We start from the raw sequence: 22,676 nt of genomic DNA on the forward strand, positions 1-22,676 counted from the left end.
AGCATGCAAATTGAGTCCTGTCAAATGATCCAGCATCTATAGAGAGGAAGAAGAGAAAGGAGCGTAAGTTTCAAGGCAACGCGTTCAGAAGTCCTCGTCCCCTATAGAACGAGCCGGAACCCATTATCCAGTTCATACAAAACTGCCATCACACTGTAGGGTTCACATATTTTAATTGATTTACAGATAAACTGTCACGCTCCAAAGTCTCAAGACATTGATTTTTTTTTTTTTTTTATTCCATTTTCTTTCGTTTTTTTAACTCTTTCTCCTCCCGACTTCTTCTGGTTTCACTTTTTCCCGAGCTTTTTTCCATTTTTAATATTCATCTCTTACTTGTTTTCTTACTAGTTCTGTATTAATTACAGCACACTGTAGAGAGATGTCCTCTTTTTTAGCAAAATTATATTAATTTATGGCGAAATAATCATTTGAAGATAAATTGTAAAAAAAAAAAAATAGGGCCATACGAAAATGTGTTTTTTTTTTTTTGTTTTTTTGTAAATTATTTACCTACCGTTTTACCTCACGACAAATTTGAAATGCACTATTTCTGAGCCTACTGGCTTGTTTTGGGATTGTAGGAAATTTATATTCACCTAGCACACGGCAACTAATTATTTCACAAAAAGATTTAAAAAAATCATACATCAAACTCATACCTTTTAGAATTAACGACCTTAGAATTTAGTTCACCTCACAGATGTTTTTTATAGAATTTTATTCTAATTTGTGCTCCTGCTACAACTACTGAATTGCCACATTTCTGCATTCTTATTGAATGTTAAAGGATTTGACTTCACTTTAACCCACAACACAGAGTGTCTTCTTTTATATGCAGATGTTAAACCTACCCTTTTTTAAAATTGTTATTACTGCAGTCTGTGTTTATATTTAATCCTCCCGTTACTTGACCCATAAACTGAAATACAAAATTATCACAGACCTACATTTCCAGTTTGGCCGTGACATTTTTTCCCCCCATTGTATGCCCCATGTGTTTTACAACATATTTAGCTGTGATTTCCGCCCCGGCTGGCCAGCTGCACAATAAGGCTGCATTGAGGACAACAAGCTTGGGGGAGTTAAAGTGGTTAGTCTGATCAGCAGAATAGAGATGCAGTAGTACAAGGGGGGAAACAGATGTTTGTGGTCCGGCTACATCTGCTGCAGTCACTTCTGCCAAAGAGGAGAGCCGTGTACAGAGAGCACAGTGCTGGGGTTGCAAAGAGGGAGGGAGGGAGGAGAAAATGGAAAAAAATAAAAAAGAGGGAGAAAAGGCTACGTAGATAGAGAGAGAGGGAGAAATGGCACTGAGATGAAAGGATTGTCGAAATGTGAGATGAAAGATACGTGAGGCAGGGAGAAAGAAACATGGGGCGAAAAGAGGCGTTTGAGGATGACCGAGCGGCTGCTGACGCCAGGCAGGCCGGGCGTGCGGTGGGCAGCAGAGGATGGTGCAACACAGAGAAAAACAGACAGATAGCAAAATCCAAAGAAGACAAAAAAAAAAGAAACATTTACTGTACGTGATGTAGTCGAACCATCGGCTGCGACGATGGGGGCATGTGGCTGCGGAGAAGAGAGACAAGGGCTGGTGAAAGAAGATTGATGAAAGAATGAACTGAAAGATGTGTCGACAGCCGTGGATTGTCAGAGTTAAGCCGTTGCCATTCAGATAGGGCCTTCAAAGGAAACAGCAGACGACTGATGAAATTCAGCTGCAGCAGGAAAAAATAGGATTCCTTCTGTAACAGGATGCTGAGACAGAGGGAAGATTGATGCAGAGTGAAAAGATAAGTCCGAGCTCAACAATCTGATCTGTCACACTGGTTTAGGCTCCCTGGCTTTGTACTTCACCTAGGAGAAATAGTATCCCATCAAAACTTAAATTCTGCAGTGTAAATAATGAACCTAATGGATCTTCACAGCAAAACGGAGCCGTGAATGGAGTCTGTTTCCACGGACGGGGGCTTTTCCTCACAGTCCTCTTCTGTGACTGAGTGTAACCTTGGATCAAACACCTCCCTTATTACCATACGACAGGAGAGAGCTGTCAGGAGTCAGTCACTCCAGTGTGTGTTCTCCATTTACAAGAGGGAATATTGTAGAAGGCGTAAATGCCACACAATCCCCAACCTAATCCCCGTCTCCAGCCTGGCCTGGAAACCCAGGTGTAGGAATTGATTGTATTCCTCTTTTTCAGGGGTGGGTTCACCCGTTTTGGTCCACAGGCCCTAGTTTTTCCAGAGGTCTTCTACATCTTTACTGGCTGAAAACATTTGGTAGAACTAGTGGCAAGTATTAAAAATTGCATCTGATCTCCTTGGATTACCACTGATCTCCATTAAGGTGGACCTCAAAAATGTTCACGTTCTCAGATCTGGTCGTCTAATCATAGAGCAATAAAGGATTGTTTTTCATCATAGATTAATCCGCGAGTATTTTTCTTCCACCATAATCATTTGTCCCAGAATCTTGCTTCTTGTGGGTCAGATGTGAGTTTTGCACGCCTGAAAATATGACCAAACCGGGGCACTGGGCTGCAAGCCGAGATGGGTGGTTGCGATGTCTGATGAAGACCACGACTCCACTCCGAACTGAGAAACAGTGACTACATTGTGTGAACTCTGTTTTGTTTTTCATCATAAACACCGGACGAGCAAAGAGTGGTTTGAGAAAATGTAATCAGAATTTTGCCCAGTAAGACTTCGAGTTGTGAGAATCGTGTTGTTGACATTTTTACCCACTGTTCCACACGACTGTTGAGGGAACTTCTCTTTTGCACTGTTGCTGCCAAAATTGAACTTTATCGATGCAGGTTTCAGCAAATTGAGCGCAGGAGGAGTTGTTTGATGACTATCGACAACCAGGCGGTCCGGTGTGACAGTGTAGCAGAGATAAGGTGGGAGTGTATTGAACCCTGATTGGATCTCTAATTGTGGTTTTATAGGAGTCCGGTCCTGTCTAAATCAAGACGCTGTGGAGCGTAGAGAAGTTAGTGTTGTGTTAAATCACATACGCTGGAGGACGTGAGGAGTCTGCGGCGACAGGAGCTTGTTGGACAACTACATGCTTGTTGAGAAGAAAAAGTGAGCATTGATTGTGACACTGAATAAGTAGAACATATCCAGTAATCAGTGGAATCAGCAGGAGCAGGTGTGAAGCGACAGCTGTTTCTCTCCCCTCGACCGTTCCCTCACTTTCCTGTTGTTTCGCGTCTGTCTCCGAATGGCTGTAATTGGACAACCTTCAGGTCCTGCTGTGTCTCCACAAACATCCAAACCTGGCTCTTTGTCTTCTCACCTATTTCTCTGATCGTCGGCATATAAAAAAATGGAGATTTGTCATTTGATTGCACCAATAAAAGGTTGTCTTATTTTTCAGTAAAACATTTTCAGTGAAGCAAAAGGTCCTGAATCACTAGTTATAGGTTATTTAATAGAATGTTAATATTTAATAGAATGAAAAGGTCCTGAATCACTAGTTATAGGTGTTATTTAATAGAATTTTAATATAATTTTACCTTTAAACATCTGTTTATATAAATAAAATTGTACATGTTAAAAGGTGAATAGTTTGAGAATGACAATGATCTCCTAATAGACATACTACACAATTTTAGTTACATTTAATTTACACTGCAAATTGGAAAAAAAATTCCCACAGCGACCTCTGTAGCAGTCTGTGATTGGCCAGTTACACCCATTCATTTTGTACTATCTATCATTCTGTCTTTTCAACCGCCCTTAATTCCAATCTTGGTCGCTAACAGGCTAACAACTGACCGCTTTTGTTCTGTTTACAAGTAGTCGTTAAAATGTTATATTCCCATCATTTTTGTGTCGAAGATTCAACCAAACCACAATAGCTTGAGTCTTTTTGTGAGATTTTTTTTTTTAACGTTCCTCTTAGCTGTGTGATAATAACGCTGCCAGGACAGCGCTGCAGAGATATGTCTGGATCTGTCAGACCAGGAGATCATGGTCACCACTGCAACTGTCACTTCAGGCCACTTCCGTCAAATTCTCCACACCCTCAGGCTCTTACTGTCGCTGCTGAAGTCCCTCATCTGAGCAGCTTGTGCTGGTACAGATTGTAGAAAAAATGGAATGAAAAAAAAGATCAGAGTTGGGTTGATCGGTACCAGGAGCAGTATGGCTGCAGGAGAGCCAGATGAATGACTCCTCTATGGTAATGTCTGGCTGCTTTATGGGACGTCCTGGCTGTGAGTGATAGCCCGGCTCTCGTTATCTGTCGATTGGGGTAATTGCTGTTTGTCGCAGTCTGGCTGACGGATGGTGATGCAATCTGCCCGGTATTGGAGGAGGAAGGGGGAGGCGTTGCTCTCATCACTCTCCACGAGTGTCTCTACCGGGAAACATGCTTTGTATTACAATGTAGCTCACTTGGTTTCTTCATTAGACGCAATCGTTCAACTGCTGGATAATGGGACTTTAATCAGCCAATCACAGGACGGAAAGTCAATGCATTTAGGAATGCAGACATCTGTAGGGCTCCCAGTCGTCCCAGTCTTCCCAAGTCTGACGTGCTTATGCTCTTCACGTGCAAAATTAAAATAAAATGAACCAACGGCATGAATATTTGACTGATTTTTGTTATTAAAAAAAATCAATACAGAGCTATAGAATATAGATACAGTACTGTGAAATGAATTATTGCGATATTTCTGTGTATCAATATTTGCTGACATTTGGGCGTCATGGTTACTCAGCCGATGAATCTTTAGTGATGCTTTAAAGTAACTTTGGACCAAGGCGTGTTTTCAATATGTTGTTTTATGTGGAGATATTTCTTCACTACTGGTTTATTTGTCAACTTCTACTACGTTAGGTAATAAAGTGGCCACTCGGTGTGTGTATTTAAATACTAGGACTGTTGGAAAGTTTGTCCATGTGCCACCGAATGAATGTGACTTTGTTCCTTTTTGTCATTTTATTGGCTGCGAGAGCTACTCAGATTCCAAAGTCTTTAATGTTGTAGTGAGTAAGTTCCCAGGTTTGTGTTAATGTGTGTGTGGAATTTAAATATCGTGGCACGTGTGTGAAAAGCAAACAGCGTTTGCATAAATGTTTAAGCTGCATTAGGCATAATTCATTGCTGCCTAATGGGTTGCGATTGTTCAATCTCTGTGCCGCAGACCTCTGGTGCCACAGGATGTGATTGTGCATATTAATTCAGCCTCTCCCTGTCGGCCACGATGTTTTTTTCGCCTCTAGTAAAATGAAAAAATAAATAAATAAAAGAGCAAAGTCTGTGGCGCCCAAGAGACCACAAATTACAGCCTTAATGAATTCCCCCACATTTCTGGTCACATGCCAATTAACCAGGGAAAAAACACAGACAAATACATTTTATTTTATTTATTTATTTCGCTGGAGTGCTTATTGTGTATAGATCATCGCCGGCTAACTGGTGCTGTCCACGTGTGTGTGGGGAAACGGCGTCTTTCCCGCCTGTCGCTCTGACTGACTGGTTAACTGATTGACTGTCTGGCTAAATGACGGTGCATTTTGCAGCACGGTGGAAGGATGATTCATAGCAGCTCTTCAGGCTACTTGATAATCATTCCATCTGGAGCCTGGGACGGGCTGTCTTGTCGTTGGCAAATCACTCGTCCCCCCCTCCGCCCCCCCCCCCCCCCATTTCACCGTTAGGATCCACCAGCATCTCCAGCTCCCCCACAGATAACCCTAAGCTCTCGCTCTCTCTCTCTCTCGTCTGTGCTGCACCTTCTCCGTCCTGCCCCACCCTGCTGCTGCCGCTGCTGCTGCTGCTGCTGCTGCTGCCACTCGCCTTGCGTTTGATTTAATACCAGCCTAAGTGTGAATAAATTCCTGTCACAGCCCATTAAGGAGGCCTTGGAGAGCTCTCTGCCCCCCCACCTACCCCTGTTATACTTACTATCTCACCCTCTGTGCTGCTATTACTTTTCTTTTCTCTTCCTCCCTCTTTCTTTCTTTCTTTCAACACAATGCCTTGCTTTTTCTTTTTTAAATATCCCTTTAATTACCACGTCTTTCTTCTTTATTCTGATGAGAAAGGGAGAAATTAAAAGTAAGAGAGAGAGAGAGAGAGAGAGGGAGGCAGAGGGGGGAGGGTGCAGGGATCACATTTGTAATTTCAAACAGAAAAGCCATCTTCTCTCTGGCATTGCTCTTCTCTCCTCTTCAGGCCTGAGCGAGCGAGCGAGCTGGAGGCTCAGTATGTGTGTGTGTGTGTGTGTGTGTGTGTGTGTGTGTGTGTGTATAATGAATTCCAATGGCACTGGCAGTTAGTTTTATCTGTAGAGCAGGCAGGGAGTCTGCAGAGGCCCTGATGATAAACAAAGGCAACCTTCTAACTGTAATAAGACCAAGAGAGAGGGATGCAGCTCAGTTGGCAGATGCTCTCTTCCTCTTCTTCTTCCTCTTCTTCCTCTCCTCCTCTCTGTGTTTTCCCATCTCTTTGGCTCCGCTGCTCTCTTCCCCACTTTTTTTCTTCCTTCTTCTTTCCGTCTCTCTGCTCCCACAGATGTCAACGCCCCTGCTGCGCTCCGTTCCCTCTTCCTTTTCTTTCTTCTTCCTTTTCTCCCCCCTCTCTCTCTCTCTCTCTCTAGCACCTCTTCCTTTTCCTCAACAACTATGTTCAGGCTTCAGCATTAGTAGGCTGCACACAGCAGGTGCCCTTACCTCTGTCTCAGCAGCAGCCTCATACGTGGCCCATTAGAGCTGCTCTGTATGCTGAGGGCTTTTTAATTGTTTTGTCAGGGTCAGAGGGGCCGGTGTAGCCGCAAAGCTTTTGCACAGAAGAAATCTGAGTCGATTCTTTCTGTGTTTTTTTTTCTCTTTTGTTTCATGTGTTTTGTTTTGAGGATATTTTTTTTCTTCTTCTTTTGTTTTGTTTCATATATTGTCAACAGCAACCTCAATTATTTCTGCATTGTGTAACAGTGTTTACAAGCAGCGTAAACAGCTCTAGGTGGTGCAAAGGTGTGCTACATAAATGAGATTATGTCGCGTGCATAATGTGCTTGTTTTACTGGTGGAGGAAATGGTCGTGATTGAATCGGTTCCTGAAATCAACGCAACTCTAGTTTTATTACTAGCTTTATTTGTAAAGATATGCTCCTAAAAATGGCTTCGTCTTACTTGTTTGACTGATTTGGTCAAAATATTTAACATTTAAAGCTGCTCTGTCTGTACAGGCCAGGACAAGTCAATATTATAATTTTGTAAATTTTCATTTTATATATATTTTTACAGTTCTTACAGAATATTGCTTTGATGCCCAAATATTATTTTAATATATTCATATTTATTATTATTTCATTTGATGCCCAAATATTATTTTAATATATGCATATTAATTATTATTATTTCACGTGTCAAAATGTGTGTAAATCTTAAAAAAACTGCATCAAGGCAAATGTATTCAGAGTGTAGAGAAGAAAATGAAACTGCATCAAGGCAAATGTATTCAGATCAGTGTAGAATTTTTTTTTTTAACTCAGTTTAAATGAACGTAACAATCGCAGACGAAGCCTTTTTTCCATATTTAAATGAATGGAACACAGATAATATAGTGACGTTGATAACCGGCAGAATTCTTTTTGTACACTTTGATGCTTTTGATCAGGCCCGTGTGGAAGCGGTCCGACATGGAGCTGGTTTTTTCATCTCTGTCTGTAGAGGAGACAGAAGCTCAGACACCGGGGTTTGGTTCTCAGATGCCAGTGGAAGTAAAGAGTCTGGAGATGTAAAAATAATTGGCCTGTGGAGTGAAGTTCCTGAAATAAACTCACTTCCTGAATTTCTTACCACAATATGAGGTCTGAGAGTCGGTATATATTTTTGATTGGTATCCAAGAAGAGAGAGAGAGAAAAAAACCTCCCCTTACGCTCTGGCTCTCTCTATCCATCAGGGAAAATAATCAACTCTCGTCGTTAAGGTCTGTGTCTTAAACATAGATCACAGTGAAGCAGGTGAAGATCAGACCCACCGTCATGAGAGAGTGAGGAGGAGAACAAACAGCAGCTTCTCCCTGTGCTTTGTTGTTACATTTCATATTGTAGTACTGACTGAGCGGGGTTTCCATGGATGAAAATATTTATTTAACGCTGGCATTGCTTTCCGCTGCGCTGTTCTCGTGAAAAGTACGTTGTTGGTTAAGATGCAAACAGTTAAAAAAATAATAGAAATTAGCCTCCCCTGAAAGAAAACTTTTACCTGTCTTTTTTTTTTTTAGTTTAGTATCGTATCACTACCTTTGTTCTGAAAGCGACGCAGGTAATTCCAGCCAATCTTCCTGAGTTGGAAGACTCCCACCAGCTGAGCCGATTGTTCCAATTTAACACATCACAGAGTCACAAGATGTTTCTGACACTTGTAAAACAGTTACTGGCACCAGAAGAATTCTTTTTTATTTTTTTTTATATATTTAAGTTTCTTTTTTTTCCCCACCCCCACTGGCTCCTTACAAAGGCTCCTTGAAGTATCAGCGTGAGAGGATCACCGTGGCCTCAGATGATAAGTTCCTGACAAACATCAGACGGCGAGATCAAAGAGACGTGTCCTGTCTGCCTTTGAAATGCAGACGGCGGGTCTTCAGGTCCCGGCTCGCAGCGCTCACACCAGACACAGGTGTACGCGTGAATCAGACACGGAATAAGGCCGACAAAACTCCAAGACAAAACGCAGTTATACAGTTTGACAGTTTACAAATCAGCTGTCAGAACCAGGCTTTAGCTACAGGCCTCCAGGCTCGCAGGAGAGCATAGACATTAAAACAGGTTCAGATGTCGCGTAGATACTAGCGCTACTGGTGTCGGTATTGGAAACTAGCAATTTAATTAAACACCCGGAGAACTGACATAGTTACATTTGATTTTGAAGGTTAATTACTGTATTTTCACACTTTATTTTCACTTATCGTAAGTCACACTTTTTTTTTCATCCTTTGGCTGGGTTTGCCCCTTATACTCAGGTGCGACTTATATATAAAAATATATAATTTCACGTTTGCTATTTTTATCGTTATTTTCACACTGACAGCCACTAGAGGGCACTCTAGGCTTGTGTACCAGTATCTGCTACTCCTGTAAATTGCACTTTTTTTGGTGTGACTTAAACTCCAGATGGACTAGTCTGGATAATACCATATGTAGTAACTAATGTTAATGTCACAGTTATTATTAACACAGTTCCGTTCTCGTAATTGCAGTGAAATGTGTTTCTCACTCTTTCACAGACTCCGGGCGGCGTTTCTTTTCGCAGACAAAGCACATGCTACGTTCCCAGAGGTTCTGTTTCGTTCTGCTTGTCAGTTGTCAAGCTGTTTTTTTTTTTTTCCTCATGTGCAGTTTGTTCAAATTAGCTTTTGGCTCTTTGCACCAAGTATGAACTCCAGATATTGTGTAAAGCTCCGGCACAAGGAAGCTCCATTTTTCAGTGCATTTAAGTCTAATTATCAGGAGGATAATGTGAGCGGGACATGATGAGTTCATGGTCGATGATGTCACCGAGTGTTTATAAAGATTTGGTGCGTCTTTGGTGATTGAGTCTCTTGTATTCCTGAGCATCATTGCTTGTAAAGCAACAGTTCTCAGGGTCTCTCATTTATTTTCAGTGGGAACCGAATCACGAAGGAAAAAAAAAAACCTAATCAGTTGTAGAAGCTGGCAGAGATTCAAGTGCTTAGAGGAGAGGGAGCGACGGAGCGCCTCCTGCAGTCGTCGTCCGACACTGCAGTGTTTCCACCTCGATGCTAAGGATGTATTAACAGACGCTCGTCTGTAGGTGTGTGTGTGCAGGGTCGACAACGGGGCTATTGTATTTCTGCCACCTCTGGAAGGGAAGGCTTTTATCTGCCGTCAAATCCCCTTTAAAAGGGCTTCGATCCCCCCGAGGAAGCCCATCAGGGAAGTACGGAGGGCAGCAGCACTTTAACCTTTCCATTGAGGAAAGCCATAAAGTTTATAACCTCATTGAGGCTGTTTTTTAAAACGTTAAAACGAACGAGATCTCCTCTGAAAGGTTGGCACAGAGCAGTAAGCTGCTTATTCACTGACAGCCCACCTGTGCTCTTAACTTTTTACTTTGGAGAGTGTTGCATTCTGGGTCACCTGTAGTAGTTTCCTGTTTTCATACCAAGTTGTGTTTGATTTGCGTTTTTAAAAATGGGCCGCTCTGGGGTTGTGTTCTGGCCACAAAATGGTCCACTGGCCACTATTTGAGTGGGCCAGCCCAGTTCTCCTCTGTCCTCCAGCATCAGCCTAGAGAACCGTTGCTCCCCCGGAGATTTTCTTTTCTTTCTTCTCTGTGAACCCTGGGGCTCTTGGTGCAGGAGAATCCCATCAGATCAGCAGGTTTGAGAGAGAACTCAGAGCATCAACAGCCGCGGCACGTTAGAATCACCTTTCTGTCTTCTTCTGGTGACGGCTCTGAACCTGTGAGCCAGCGGACTTGATTACATCGGTGCATTTAACTGTTGGCAAGTGATGAAATATTTGCAGTGAAACTGGTTTGTGTGTCCATGGATATTATCACTGGTGGCAGGCTTCATGTGGAGTGTAGGTCGGCAGTGAGTGAGTGAGTGAGTGAGTGCAGATGGTGATGCTGCGTAGGGAGATTTAACAACCTTCTCTGTGACTGGTGATGTGTAACCTCTACTGCAGGAGGTGCAGTCACAAAATCAATGCAAGGTCTGTATGTGGTCCACACAGACTCCCATCCTATTCCCTTTGTCTCCTCTGGCTCTGCTCTCCCACTAGTTTCCTCTCCAACTCTCCTCTCATCTCCTTTCCTTTCTTTTCCTCCCCTCTTCCTAATCTCCTCTCCTCTTCTCCCCTCTTCTCTTCTTCTCCCTCTGACCCTCTTCTCATCTCCTCTGCTCCCCTCTCCTCTCCTTTCCTTCCCTTCCCTCTCCTCTCTTTTTCTTTCTTTTCTTTTCCTCCCCTCTCCTCTTCTCTCTCCTCTTCTGTCCCTCCTCTCGCCTCCTCTTCCCCTCTCCTCTTTTCCTAATCTCCTCTGCTCCCCTCTCCTCTCCTTTCCTTCCCTTCCCTCTCCTCTCTTTTTCTTTCTTTTCTTTTCCTCCCCTCTCCTCTTCTCTCTCCTCTTCTGTCCCTCCTCTCATCTCCTCTTCTCCCCTCTCCTTCCCTGCCCTCTCCCCTCTCTTTCTTTCTTTTCTTTTCCTCCCCTCTCCTCTTCTCTCTCCTCTTCTGTCCCTCCTCTCATCTCCTCTTCTCCCCTCTCCTCTTCCTAATCTCCTCTCCTCACTTAGTGACACTTTACACTTGTAATTCCCAGCCTGATCCATCAGAGTCAAAGCCGGGGATTAGCAGAAGAATCTCTCCTCTTCTGTCCCTCCTCCTCTCCTCTCCTTTATTGCCTCCTCCCTCCTCTCTCCTCCCTCCTCCCTCCATCCTTGTACACGTGTTCACGTTTTAATAAAATCCTTTTTCTTTTCTTGCTAATACCTCACCATCATTCTCAACCAATGACGTGCCGTGTTTTAATCATACAGATGAAACTGGTTTAATGTTTATTTTTATATTATAATTTAACCAGAAGATTCGTTTGATTTGTGTCTAATTAGGTCTAATGACTTTATGAAAACCTCAGTCGACTTCACTGTGGGGATAATAATCATCAGCAGCAGATTTAATTATTATAGTGTTGGCAGTTATTAAGTCTGATCAACGTTCAGATCCTCTGTTGTTTGGTGTCTCATTTAATTTGAATTAGTATTTATCACCAGCGTCCGTTCACTGGTTGGTTACTTTTAATTGATGGACATTCATAGTTGAAAAGACCTTTTGTCCAGTGGTGTCCTCGGTGTCTGTCACATCTGTGTGAACTCAGAGCTTTTTTTTCCCCCCGTGGCATCGTTTCAGTGAAGCACAACTTTAACAAAGTGACGGCGTTGAAGAAACCTGGCTCTTCCCCCTTAATTTTCATCTCGGTCTCTCTGATCTCGTTTGGATGGGTCTTAGAGAGAAGAAGCTGATTAAGGTGGAGAGGAATAATCAGAGAAAAGAGGAGGAAAAAAAACAACTCAGAAAATACAAAAAAAGGACTTTGGGCATCTGTAATAAGATAAATATCTTCTCCTAATCCAGTGATAGTTAAATAATTCATTTAATAAATATCTTCTCCTAATCCAGTGATAATTAAATAATTCATTTAATCCTACGTGTACAAATAACTAATTTGGCCGTCGTCATCGTATGACATCATTCGTGGCCACGCCCCGTCCAGCGGCCAACCAACACCTGTGATCTTCGTTCACTGTCCTCTGTCCAGATGTGCTGCACGCTCACCTGAGAGATCCAGAGGTCGGACAGATTCAAACAACCTTCTCCTCCTGCTCGCACAAACAGACATTCGGACGTTTACACATGCTGTAGTATCTATCTCGACCAGGGGTGGGCAGACTTTTTGGCTCACAGGCCAAAATCTGACTGGTGGGTCGGTAGAATACTGGATTAAATACGTTAAGTAACGATAATAATTGAAGATAATTTGGCACATTTGAGGCCGGATTAGAAAGCCCACCGGGCCGTATCTGGTCCACGGACCGTAGTTTGCCCAGGTCTGATTTAAACAATATTACAAACCAGCACCAGAAATTAGTATCTTTAGAAAAAGTATGTCATATTGTACTTCATATTCATGCATATATGTTATGAACAGTACAAAGGACTGGCTTTGTATTTAGCAGAGTGAATTATTTTCAATGTTTTTATATTTTAATGTTATATCAGTACAATTTATAAGCTGTTTTCTCTTTCATAGTTAGATTTCATAAACATGTTTATTGCTCATGGTATAGTTTGCAAGGATTGTATTTAAGAGCTGGACGTTGCTGTCAGATTTCGAAGGATGTCCTAAAAGATGTTACTCTGACAAAAATTCACAGATCGTTCTCGGCATCATTTTTTTTTTCGTAGCTCATGAAACGCAGACAAACCCGATGTGTGATTAGTCCGTCTTGACCAGTGGCCCGATCAGTGTCTCAGCTGCCGCCTGTTTTATGGATCAAATCGTTTCACGGATCAGAGTGCACGCGCACGCTCGCTCACACGCACCTCCTAGCCAGCCCTCCCTCCATTTGCGTCGGCCTCCATTTCCACTTCACACGGGTCACTGTTCTTCTCAGCACTCTCCTCCGCCGGCGTTCTGACATGTGCCAGTTCTACCAGGTTACAGGAGACGGGGGAGACAGGCTGCCTGTCGGCAGGAGGCCGTCGGAGACAGGATCTCAGAGACAGGATCTCAGACAGCGCTCCTCCTTGTTTACTTTCATGAGTTGTTGACTGGCCACCCTGCCGCGGCCGACGCGGTGTCAGAGCATGTCAGCGGAGGCCCACTGCGGGCTGGAGAGGCATCAAAACATTATTGTGGAGCCCGGCTGTTGAGTGGCAGCCCAAGAAATTAGGAGGAACATCTTCCTCCATTCCCATGGAGGTGTTTGTGTGTCTGTGTGTGTGAGTGTGTCCGTGAAAGTGTCTCCATTCAGACAGAGAGGAGTGTGAGCTGAGCTGCTCTTTGTTTGAACGTTAGATTATTGCTGTGAAGGCTGAGAGATACGCTACTTAGGAGGTGATGAATGGAATTAGTTTGTTCTGAAGGTTGCTGAATCCCATTTTTATTTGTATATCAAGATGGACATTATCACATTTTACATAATGAGAGAGTTGTGTGGGCTTTACTGCCCCCGCAGTCTGGATGTGATGGAAGTGGGAGAATTAAACCTTCGTCTTCACATCAGCGTCTTTTAATCCTCTTTTAACCGTAACATCGTTTTTTTTATGACCCGACTGTGATCTTCAGGTTGTTTCATATTATTTTTTTCTACCTATTTCCCAGAGAAAAGAAATCAGTCCTTTTACCTAAATTATATCAAGTTAATTTTATTTAACTTTTACTCAACTTTACTTAAACATCTACACAGCATTTCTCTTTTCTCATATTGTTTTTTTTTTCTGAGGAGAAAGGACGTCCAAGCCAAATTTGACCAATTATAATCCAATTATAATCAAATACCGCGGCTGCTGATGCTTCAGACGTGACAGTTGGAGCGTTGAAGTATCACAGCCTTCATTTGGAGCCAATGACGAGTTTTTTTAGGATTTTGTTTGTTGGCGTAATTAGCCTGAAACTCACTGTCACTCTGAGGAATCAAAGTAAAAGACAAAGATGGAGGAGACGGAGGGGGAGGGAGAGAGGGGGGAGAGTGGAAGGCCTCCAAATATTCCACTTTGGAATTTCTTCAAGGACAATCAGCTAAAGCGGTGATATTAAGAGAGCCGTGTGGAATCGATTGCTCAAGGTGTTATCTCCGTCGCAAAAAAAATGTCTGGTAATTAGTCACGGCTAAAGGAGTGTTACTGAGAGACGGAGACGGTTTTAATCTTAATAGATTTCACTGCACTGCAGATACAGGGAGACCTCAGTGAAGGAGATCCTCCCTCCTCTCCCCCTCTCTCCCCCTCTCTCCCCTCCTCTCTCTGTAACTCTACTTGTCTAAAGTGCTACATTTTCTACATTTGCTCAAACTTTTCAGTACGGCCGACTTCTCCCGGTTTGAATGAACCACAATCGTGGCGGTTGCACCTGCTTTTATTAGCAAGAGTAGCAGTCAAAGCAACAGCTCAGCAGCGCCCCCTCTCACCCCTCATCCTCCTCCACCCCCCACTTCATCACCCTCCTGTGTGTTTAAAGACAGGGAAGTTACTTTTTTCATCACACGACTGTTGTTGACTCAGAGATCTCTGAAGCTTTTTTAGAAATGATCTGTGACTGGCTGACTGACTGACTGACTGACTGACGGACGGACGGACGGGGAGAAGGGATTGGCCGCTCTGTGAAGCACCTGTGACGCCCCGCAGCAGAGCAGATGTCCTGGTTTAGAGGCCATGTTTGATTAAGTCAAGTATTCAGAGGTACAGGAGCGAGGGGGAAAAGTACCTGAAGTAAAATGTGGCTTTTAAATAAACAAAGACTACAGTACAGAGAGTTTTTTTAGTATTTATTTAAAGGAACTAAAGTGCAGACTCTGGGTCTTTGTTTGGACCATTAGCTTTAGCACAAAACAAAATCTGGGTTTGTGTTTGTCAACCACAACAACATGACAACGACAGAATCATAATTAAAAAAAGAATGTGGTTCAACGACAGAATCATAATTAAAAAAAAAAGAATGTGGTTTTAAATTAGCTGAATAACAGTTTGACCTAAATTTCAATTAAATAATCCATCAGTAATAATAATTAATGCCTGCTCAGAGACAGGGGAGCTAACTGCTACACTGACCAGTGAACTGACCAGTGAACTGACCAGTGAACTGACCAGGACCGTGGACAGCCGATCAACACCCGTCAGTCTCTGCTCCTCCACTGTGTCTTCGTATCTGTTTCCACTTTGACCGGCCTGTCACTCAACCCCCGGCTCCTTCTTACTGTAGATTTACAGAACGCAGCTCTGTGTACGTTACTGCGACTCAAACATCTCAATAAATATTTTATTGAGATGTCATAAAAGTTATTTGCCATCTTTACGATTCCCACATGTTGAATCCTGGGCTGGTTTTTTTCTGGATAAAGTAACGGAACTTCTCTGCTGCAGAACTTCCTGTTTGGAGGGTCGGGGGGGGGTGCAGTAGATGACACCAGGATTTGTACTGTTAAAATATATAAATGTGGATCAAGATTGACAACATTTTTTAGGTCTTTACCAGGATCTTTAGCTTTAGCTTATAGGCTAACTCTGACCTACTTTGAGATTCTTGGATTTTTATCTACAGCTTGTCTAAGTTTTTGCATTTTATTTTCATCAAAAATGTCTCACTACAAATTTTTACAAAATGTCTCTCTTGTTCAGTTGACATTTATTTCATCAGCATCTTTAGCTGCTATATGTTTGGTTGATATTATCTATTTTTTTAAATTACACCTATTTAGCACAGTATAACATTTTTTAAATCTGAACTTTTTTTTATGTCTTTTTTGGTGTTGTTTAGAAGAAAAAAAAACATTTTTTTTTCCTAATTTCCATTGTTAAAATTTGAACTTTTGTCTTTTTTTGTGTTGTTTACAAGAAAAAACAACAACTTTTTTTCTAATTTTTACACTCATTTTAGATGCCAGTGAATTATTTATTTTCAACCCACGGGATCTTTCACTTTTTTTGCAATTATTTTCAAAACAATTCCAAAGTTTCCATAATGTCTCTGCAGGTCTTCACTCTGTCAGGACATTGTCCATGATCGTCTTCCTGAGACTTTTAACATTTCTCACATGAGTTCATGTCAAATTTTGGTTCTTTTTCTAAATTCTTTTTTTTTCTCTCTCTTTTTCTTCTTTTCTTGCAGAAGCTAAAGCTGAAGAATCAGCAGCTGAAGCAGATCATGGACCAACTCCGCAACCTCATCTGGGAGATCAACTCCATGCTGGCTGTCAGGAGCTGAAGCTGTCTCACACACACACACACACACACACACCACATCACATCTCACAGATTCATCCAGATGAATGGACAGGATTGTTGGACGCTGTTGTTACTGGACGTGTAACAGGGCAGAACCGTCCGGCTGAGGCTGCACTTTACGGACTTTACAGACGGAGAAGGACACCTGTTTGTAAGTAAAGACGTGGGGGAGACGGGGGAGACAAATGAGAGGAGAAGCCGTAGGCGATGGCAGAAACCATCCTGTCTACCTCCATCAGGTTCATCCCAAACTCCTGACTTTCCTTCCTGGTGTTTCATCTGCTGTTAGGCCTCGGCTCAACAGAGAGATATTGATATATTATTTAATCCTGATTCTGTAAGAAATCACAGGAGGAGACGAATCTGAAGATCGGTCTAAAAAGTTTTATTCTATTGATCAGAGGAGTCTTTATTTGATGATTGGTGTTCCTCTCTGACTGCATTTGACAAGTCAAATAAAGTCAGGTCTGCAGAGATCTGCTGAGCTGCACCGTCTCTTCATCCCATCGTCTTCTTAATTCCACTCCGTTTCCACCCGTCAGCTGCTCCCACCGTTGATTTTAGCATTTTAGCCCAGCACGAGTCGAACTCCTGTTTGATTATTGATGTCTGCCGAGGACAGGGCTGTCAAATTCAGATCAGAATCTATTATCTTAGATTAGATTAGATTACGTTATAGTAGTTTAGATTAAAGTATATTAGGTTACAGTCGATTCAATTACTTCAGAGTAGATATAATTAAGTTACATTGGATTACAGTTGAGTAGATGAGGTTAAATTAAATTAGATTACAGTAGAGTGGATTAAACTCCATTTTGATGTTTGATTAGATTAGAGATTAGATTCTGTCGTTGACTCGATTGTTTTAGTCGGTTTGGTTTATCTAGATTATTATAGTTTAGTTTTTGACAAATGCACAGTGACGATGGGTGTCTTGTCTAAATGTGGGGCAGTGGTGGCTTAGTGGTTAAGGGAAACGGACTCGGGTCTGGAAGGTTTCAGGTTCGAGTCCACCAGCTGCCAAGGCACCGTCCCCACACACTGCTGCCTCTGCCGCTGTTCACTTTGGTGATGGGTTATAAACACAGGTCACATTTCCTTTCCTAGATCCTCAGACCTTCTAACTCAGGCATGGGCAAACTAAGGCCTGGGGGCCAGATGTGGTCCGTTCAGCTTTCTAATCCGGCCCGCCAAACTTCTCCAAATATTTTTTTCCATTCATCTTAGTTTGCACAATTTTAGGACAGTTGTGGCCCACGAGTCACAAAGTTTGCCCACGCCTGGTCTCACTCCTGAGGAGCTGCTGCTTCTTCCTGCCTCACACCTGACGTTAACGTTGTTCAGATGTTCACAGGAGTCTTTCACAGGCCACTTCCACTGGACAGTTTTTGGGAGATCGTAGGACTGGGAGGAAATATCCCGGAGGACGCTGCACGTCTGTCGTCTTGTGGCCCACGAGTCACAGGAGGAGCAGCAGGAGCAGGAGGAGGAGCGACGCCTGGTTCCCTTGGTTCAAGCTGCACCTGAGGCTTCTGTCGCCACAGCATCGATCCAGAGGACGGACGGATGGACGGAGGACGTCTCAGTTCTGGTAAGAAACACAAACACTGGTCACTTTAATGAGACTTTGTAGAACTTTGTGAAGGAACCAGAAGATTTGTGGAAGAGTGAAGATACAGCAGAACCTCTTCTCTCTGATTTTACACTCACTGAATGTGTTGCATTTTTTAAACAATTTTAGTATTTTAGAGATTTTATTCCACCCACAGCTCACCTTTCAATATATTTGTATCCATTAATTAACTTTCTGATGAACATTTTGGCCATAATAGAGTTTTTTTGTTTCAGTAACAGCCGAGTAAAAAATAACAGTTTCTATTTTTTCAGAGGGTTAAATGTGTTTAAATGCGTCTCCTTAGGCTTTTTGGTTCTCTGGTGCTTTTTAGAAATAGAGTTATTTTTAATTAGAAAAACCAGATGAAGCTTCAAACGTTTGGGTTTTTGGCAGGAAGTGAATTTGGAGCTCTCGTTTAATGACGTCGTCACAGAAACAGCCTGAAAACCTGAGCCTGAAACACACTCGTTTAGAAGAGAACTCCAAATGAAGACGGTGTCATCAACCGCTTCATTAACGATGACGATAAAGATAAGTTCGTCTTCGTCACCGGCTGTGACGCAAGTCGCACACGTCACGTGTTTTTTTTTGTTTTTTTATTGGTGGTCATAGATCGTAGCTGCGCACAGACTGTTTAATGGTCAGGCCTGAAAGTCTGACAAATCAGAAAATTAAGACCCGAGGCTCCGACGTGTCACAGGACGTTCTCCACAGAGGCGTAGAAAATCTGGAAGATGAAGATGATGAAGTCAGATGGACTTTTTAGATTTCATTGGATGTTAACATTGAGATGAGATATATATATATTTGTAGTGTAAGTTAAATTATTATAAATGACTCACTGCTCTATAAATAGTTTTTTGATGTGTTGTGGCTTGTCCGCTATTGTCGGCTAATTTTCTTAGCCTCATAAACCAAATATGACTGGGTAGAAATACGAACTCTGTTGCTCAGCAGGTTTTGCGGTGGCAGTCATGTGACGGGGCAGTTGTCTTACATGTAAATGTTCAGTATTTCAGAGCAGGTATCAGGGTCTTTGTCCTCAGGGAGACACTGTAGGACAGAAGCAGCTCTGCAACGGAGAAGAAAAATCAATGTGAGCAATAACCCCCCCCCCTGTGGTCTAATAGTGCTGTGGTTATGATACCCTATCTCTCCGCAGCGTTGTGAGGCTATTCTTATAAATGCAGGATGCTCTCATTTAGCTGGAGCAGAGGTCAGAGAATTACCAGTCGTCCACACTCGCAGGAAAACAACCGAGACGATGGGAGGGCGCGGGGTTCACACGCTCACGTCGATACGAAGGCAGTAAAAAAAAAACATAGATACACAAATTGTCAGTGTTTAGAGAAAAGAAAAATAGAGAAGGAACTTCTTCAATCACTCTTGATTGTTAGCTGCTGTAATTTTCTTTTAATCAGCTCGTGTGGATGATTTCTAACTGTTGACCTTGTGTTGTCATCAGCACCGAGACGAGTCGCATCCTCAGTGAGGCTGCAGAAATGTTTGTTCACAATCTTTGTTTCCTCTCATGTATATATGTGTATATATATATGTGTATATATGTATAAAATTGGCATATAAATATTCAAATATCATGAGAGGAAACAAAGTTAGTGAACAACCATTTCTGCAGCCTAACTCTTATGTTAATGCGTAAACATTATTATTTGTTTTATTTTATTTTCATTAATTACCTGTAGCTTCTTTGCCAGTTTTTCTCAGTGTGACCTCAAACTCTGTCGTACTTTTTTTTTTCTTCTTAAAAACCACCTGTTTTCGTTCCGTTCTGCAGATCCTGTCCACCGTCGGAGAAGACGAGTCATTTGCGCCGTATGTAGCTGAATATCCGATGACCTCACAGCTGTGCCAGCTACGTTTATCAGGTCAGTGCCGATCGATCCCACAATGCACTGCGTTCTCTATTTGTCTATGCTAATGCACACACACACACACTGGTGTTGTTTACACCAGTGAATCCCAGTAGCTCATGTACTGCACCATTAAAACGCCGTTCGTACTGTCGCTGGTAAAGCTGTTCAATTGAATAAGGCCAGCCTACATCCTCCGTTATTGATCGGAAAATGGAAATCCTCACCAAACAAATGGAATATTGATTTGTCCCTGCTCCCTCACTGAGGCGTCTTCATCTACAGAAGTCAATTTAGGGGAAGAATTTCAGTGACAAAAAAAAATTAAAAAGTAGCAAAAAAAAAAAAAATTGTGAGAAATATATTTATCTTAAAATCATCTGAAAATCTGAATTTTCACTTTTTTAGTTTAAACCCATAATTTGTGATAACTGTAAGTATATGCACATACATATATGCAAACATATATGTATTTATATGTTTATGATCAAGGTGTTATCTTAAAAAAACAAAGAAGCACAGCATCAAACAAACGTATCATCAAATATGAGTTTATTTTTTATAAATCATTCTTACAAAATTGGCATTTATCTATTTCATTTGTGACCTCTATAAAAGTCCTCTGTTAATTACACGGCAGGAGGAGGAGGAGGAGGAGGCGTCAGCACAGACGTGAAACAGCCAATCACTGATAAATAATCCCCCCAAACAGGAAGTGGTCATGCGTGGTCGCTATAGCAACAGTGTCCAAAACAAAATGATAACCAAAAAACACCAGGCTGTGTGTGTGTTTCTGTGTGTGTGTGTGTAACATAGACAATGGAAGCTGTGTTTAATCCAGTGTATATGTGTGTGTTTGTGTTGTTTTACTGGAAACGGAACTGGGGGAAAAAAAAGGGCTAAATTAAAATTCAAAGGCACAAATTAAGACAACCAGTGACAACCAGTTTCCAGAACTAATGTGGGCGGGGGGAGGGGGGGGGGTGCAGATGTTTTTGTTTCTCCACAAAAACATCTGCACCAACGTTCTCCAGGTTAAAGAACAAGGTTCTAGTAGACGTTGTGGTTCTTCTTTCTCACTTTGTTTCCTCTCCATCTCCAACTGTAGACTGTTTATAAGAAATGGACAAAGCCAGGCTCCTATTGGACAAGGCTGCTGTCAGTTACACATGGTGTCCACCAGGGATGGAAACCAAATCACTTCAGGAGTGAAGTGTTTTTTGAAAGGATTTAATTCTGCTAATTTATGAATATCTGTCATTTTCTGTAGGAGATTTTTTAAATGTTTGGATACATCTAAATCTTTTTGTAATTTGTTTTTAATTATGGTCAGTCATTCTATTCAGTTCTCTTAAATTTGAAATACTACATTTTTAAGCCTTTGTAAACATTTCCTGTCAGTTACTCATAGTGACCACTAGGGGATGGAAACCATGTGTAACTCTACTAATGAAATATGATTGGAAGGGATTTTCTTTTCTAAAACTTTAATAACTTTGGTTCAGCTAATTGTTGTTAGCTCTTAGTTTGAAGCCGTAATTGTTGTCGTCTTTATGTTTTTATTCCAACAGATTCGTTGTTTTTCAAAGCTTCATTCAGTCAATCTCTAGTTTCTCTCTTCAGGTACTGATCAGTCCATTTCTTATATACAGTCTATTTGTCGAGGGGTGGTGAGTGGGGGGGTAAATTTCCTGTTGCCACGCTGTCTAACCCCAAAACCAAGCTGTTAAAGAAGCCGTTCAGATACAACAGCGTCGCAGCCCTGAACCCATTACTGTAATGTCGGGGGGTGAGACGCCGTTAGAGCGCCATCTCCAAACGCTTCCATCTGTCTGAAATGGCGAGACAGCTGCGTATTATTTCACACGTTTCAGTCGGCGAACTTTTTATTGAGATATTGCAATTTGACTCCCGCCGAGAGCCAAGATGCTGCGACCCAGTCCAACTCAGAACCGGGGAGGGTGGGGGGGTACTGGGTTGAGGGGGGGTCTAAAGCGGAATACGACGTGTGTGTTTTGGCATCTGTGTGTGTGGATTGATGTGAACAATGAGTTGGAAATTTAACAGAATAAATACCATCGTGTCCCCTCAGCCGTGCGGGGACAGTCCTACGTCCCAGCATCTCAAATCCAACTGTCTTTTCCTTTTTTTTTCATTCAAAAAAATAAATATATCTATGTACAGTTTCAGGGATTTGAAATAGGTGGCGTGTGTGTGTGTGTTTTTTTTCTGCAGAGCTGGGGGATGTGGTTCTCTCCTGATGATCAACACTGATTCAACCAAGCAGACATGAAACGACTGGATGTGGAGTCAAACAAACTCGCGGTCGTCTGACGATGAAACACGGACCAGATGCCGGGTGAGAGACAAATCAGATTTTCTTTTTCAACCAAAATCACATGATAATTGGACACTTTTGATGTTCAGCACATCATCGTTATCTTTCATGGCAAAAACAGAGGAAACACATTTTTTTTGTTTGTACATAAGAACTATTTGAAGACAATGATTGGTGGATATGGTTTCCTTCGTTAACACTGTCAAGGCATCGCTAAACATTTAGCACTCAGATGAAATGCACTGTGGACAAATTAAGAGCGAGAGAGCAGCTGTTGTGAAGAAGTCGGCTCCTGATTTTGCACATTTCTTTAAATCATTACGGCCTGTATGTCACTCCCCAGACTCCCCCCCCCCCCTCCCCCC

General features: G+C 42.2%; 1 protein-coding gene and 1 long non-coding RNA gene across 4 annotated transcripts in view; both read left to right on the forward strand.

Annotated features, from left to right (window-relative positions):
• med30 (mediator complex subunit 30) overlaps positions 1-16,982 on the forward strand; it is a 30,159-nt gene extending 13,177 nt beyond the window's left edge. For both annotated transcript variants that reach the window (XM_008331180.3, XM_008331181.3), the window contains exon 5: positions 16,372-16,982. In XM_008331180.3, the coding sequence (XP_008329402.1) occupies positions 16,372-16,467 (96 nt within the window). In that variant the 3' untranslated portion in view covers positions 16,468-16,982. The remainder of the gene's footprint in view (positions 1-16,371) is intronic.
• Positions 16,983-17,953: 971 nt separating this feature from the next.
• Positions 17,954-22,676, forward strand: part of LOC112488512 (uncharacterized) — a 7,102-nt gene continuing 2,379 nt past the window's right edge. Inside the window, exons 1-4 of one of the 2 annotated variants that reach the window (XR_003052638.1) lie at positions 17,957-18,078; positions 19,149-19,198; positions 19,898-19,988; positions 22,209-22,332. This is a non-coding gene — a long non-coding RNA (uncharacterized LOC112488512). Of the gene's footprint in view, positions 18,079-19,148; positions 19,199-19,897; positions 19,989-22,208; positions 22,333-22,676 lie in introns of both variants that reach the window. The other variant, XR_003052637.1, reaches the window with a different exon arrangement.

Source organism: Cynoglossus semilaevis, chromosome 18 (assembly GCF_000523025.1).
Source record: "Cynoglossus semilaevis isolate Cse_v1.0 chromosome 18, Cse_v1.0, whole genome shotgun sequence".
Classification (NCBI taxonomy): Eukaryota; Metazoa; Chordata; class Actinopteri; order Pleuronectiformes; family Cynoglossidae; genus Cynoglossus; species Cynoglossus semilaevis.